Here is a 2,500-nt window from a genome sequence, read left to right on the forward strand (position 1 = left end):
TATGGCTATTTTTTTTTTTCATTCTCTCTTCAACTCTATTTCTCTCCCACCTCTCTCTCTCTCTCTCTCTCTCTCTCTCTCTCTCTCTCTCTCTCTCTCTCTCTCTCTCTCTCTCTCTCTCTCTCTCTCTCTCTCTCTCTCTCTCCTCTCTCTCCTCTCCTCTCTCTCTCTCTCTCTCCTCTCTCTCTCTCTCTCTCTCTCTCTCTCTCTCTCTCTCTCTCTCTCTTCTCTCTCTCTCTCTCTCTCTCTCTCTCTCTCTCTCTCTCTCTCTCTCTCTCTCTCTCTCTCTCTCTCTCTCTCTCCTCTCTCTCCTCTCTCTCTCTCTCTCTCTCTCTCTCTCCTCTCTCTCCTCTCTCTCCTCTCTCTCCTTCCCCCTTCCCCCTTCACCCTCTCTCTTTCTCTCCCCCTCCCTCTCTCTCTTTCTTCTTCTCTCCTCCCCTTCTTCTCTATCTACCTCTCTCTCCCACGTCCAGGACCCAGCGCTTGTCACCGACTGGGCCAACTACCCGCCGGGCCAAAGGGGGAAGGACCGAGACGTGTACATTAAATGGGCTTCTCCTGAGTACATACCCGGCGACCAGGACACCTCTTATTCGGACTACATGGTCGGGTACGTGTGGCCGGATACCAAGACGGTTTTTCCGGACTTCCTGAATCCGGAGACGCAGGCTTGGTGGGGTGACGAGCTTAAACTCTTCCATGAGGTTGGTTTGTGATGGTGTTTTTATCTATTAATTTATTATCATGTTTTCATTAGTTATTAACCATTCTTAGGATGTTCTTTTTTATGCGTGTATGTTCTTTTTATTCCATTGGCTATTTATTGTTATGGGATGGTATTTTTTTTTGAATTTTCTTTTTCCTTCTTAACTTTCTTTGTGTGTTTTTTTCTTGTTCTCCTTCCCTTCTTCTGATTGTTGTTGTTACTGCTGTTGTTATTGTTGTTCTTCTCTTTTTCCCTTCCACATCAATTACTTCTATATTTTTATTTCTTTCATTCCTTTCTACCGTAGCTGTTTCTCCTCCATCATCTCTTTATTTTTTCACTTTTTTCTTCATACCCCTTTATCATCTTTCTCTCCTTCCTATTCTCTCCTATTCTCTCACGACCTGTGGATCGACATGAACAAACTTTGGCACCAATCTCCTTCCTTTCTCTCGTCTCCTCCATCCATTTTTATCATCATTATTCCTTCCCCTTAATACCCCTTTATCATCTTTCTCTCTTCACCATTCTCACAAGGGACCCTGACCTTCAGCAGATACGAGCAAGACAACTTTCTCTCGTTTCCTCCAACATTTTTTTTACCACCATTTCCTCTTCCTTTTTATCACCTTTCCCTCCTTCTCATTCTCCCTCCTAAAAAAAATCCTGGCCCTCGACGTGCTGTAGATCGACATGAACTTCAACCTCCGTCTATTTTTCTTTCACTTCCTTCTCTATTCTTTCTTCCTGTCTTTCCCTCTTCCCATCGAATCCTCTTTATCAGTTTCCCTGCTTCCCATTCTGTTTTCCCTAAAATAGACTCTACTTCGACATGAACGAGCCGGTCAACGTTCTCTCGCTTCCTCCACCTTTCCTTATCATCTCTTCCTCACCCTCTTTATCATATCTAAATCCTCTCATTTATCTTCTTTCTTTCCCTCCTATTCACTTCCTCCCCCCCCCCTCCAAAAAAAAAAAAAAAAAAAATCGACACCCTGTGGATTGACATGAGCAAACCCGCCAACCTCTTTCCATCTTTCTCTCGTTTTCTCCATCCTTTATTATCTTTTTGTTTTAATCTTTATTATATTTCCCTCTTTCCCATTCCCTCTCTTTTCCTTCGACGCTCTGTGGTTCGACATGAACGAACCCGCCAACTTCAACATCCATCTATCTCTCACTTCATCCCCTTTTCACCATCTTTCTCTCTCCCGCTCAACTCCTCTTTATGATCCTCCTCTCCTTCCCATTCTCTCCCTCTTTCTCTCTCCCAAAAGACCCTCTCCTTCGGCGAACCCGCCAACTTCAACCACCATCTATCTCTCACTTTCTTCATCTTTCTTTTCACCATCTTTCCCTCTTCCCCTTAACACTTCTTCATTATCATCCTGTCCTTCCCATCTCTCTCCCTCTCTCTCTCTCTCTCTCTCTCTCTTTCAAAAGACCCTCTCCTTCGACGCCCTGTGGATCGACGTGAACGAACCAATCAACTTCAATCTCCATGTGTCTCTCACTTCCTTCATCATTTTTTGTACCATATTTCCCTCCTTCCCTCAACTTCTCTTTATTATCCTCCTCCCCTTCCCATTCTCTCCCTCTCCTTCGACGAACCCGCCAACTTTAACCACTATCTATCTTTCTCTCACTTCCTTAATCCTTTTTTTCTACCATCTCTCCCTCTTCCCCTCAACTCCTCTTTGCTATCATCCTCTCCTTCCCATCTCTCTCCCTCTCTTTCTCTCCCAAAAGACCCTCTCCATAGACGGACCCATCAACCTCCATATATCTTTCTCT

At 44.4% G+C, this 2,500-nt stretch overlaps 1 protein-coding gene across 3 annotated transcripts in view; it reads left to right on the plus strand.

Annotated features, from left to right (window-relative positions):
• The window catches only part of LOC113817084 (sucrase-isomaltase, intestinal), a 22,022-nt gene that overhangs the window by 9,600 nt on the left and 9,922 nt on the right, over positions 1-2,500 (plus strand). For all 3 annotated transcript variants that reach the window (XR_011398523.1, XR_011398524.1, XM_027369081.2), the window contains exon 10: positions 474-704. Coding sequence is in view for 1 of the 3 variants with exons in the window: in XM_027369081.2 (XP_027224882.2) it covers positions 474-704 (231 nt within the window). In the remaining 2 variants the exon portion in view is untranslated. The remainder of the gene's footprint in view (positions 1-473; positions 705-2,500) is intronic.

Source organism: Penaeus vannamei, chromosome 4 (genome assembly GCF_042767895.1).
Source record: "Penaeus vannamei isolate JL-2024 chromosome 4, ASM4276789v1, whole genome shotgun sequence".
Taxonomy (NCBI): Eukaryota; Metazoa; Arthropoda; class Malacostraca; order Decapoda; family Penaeidae; genus Penaeus; species Penaeus vannamei.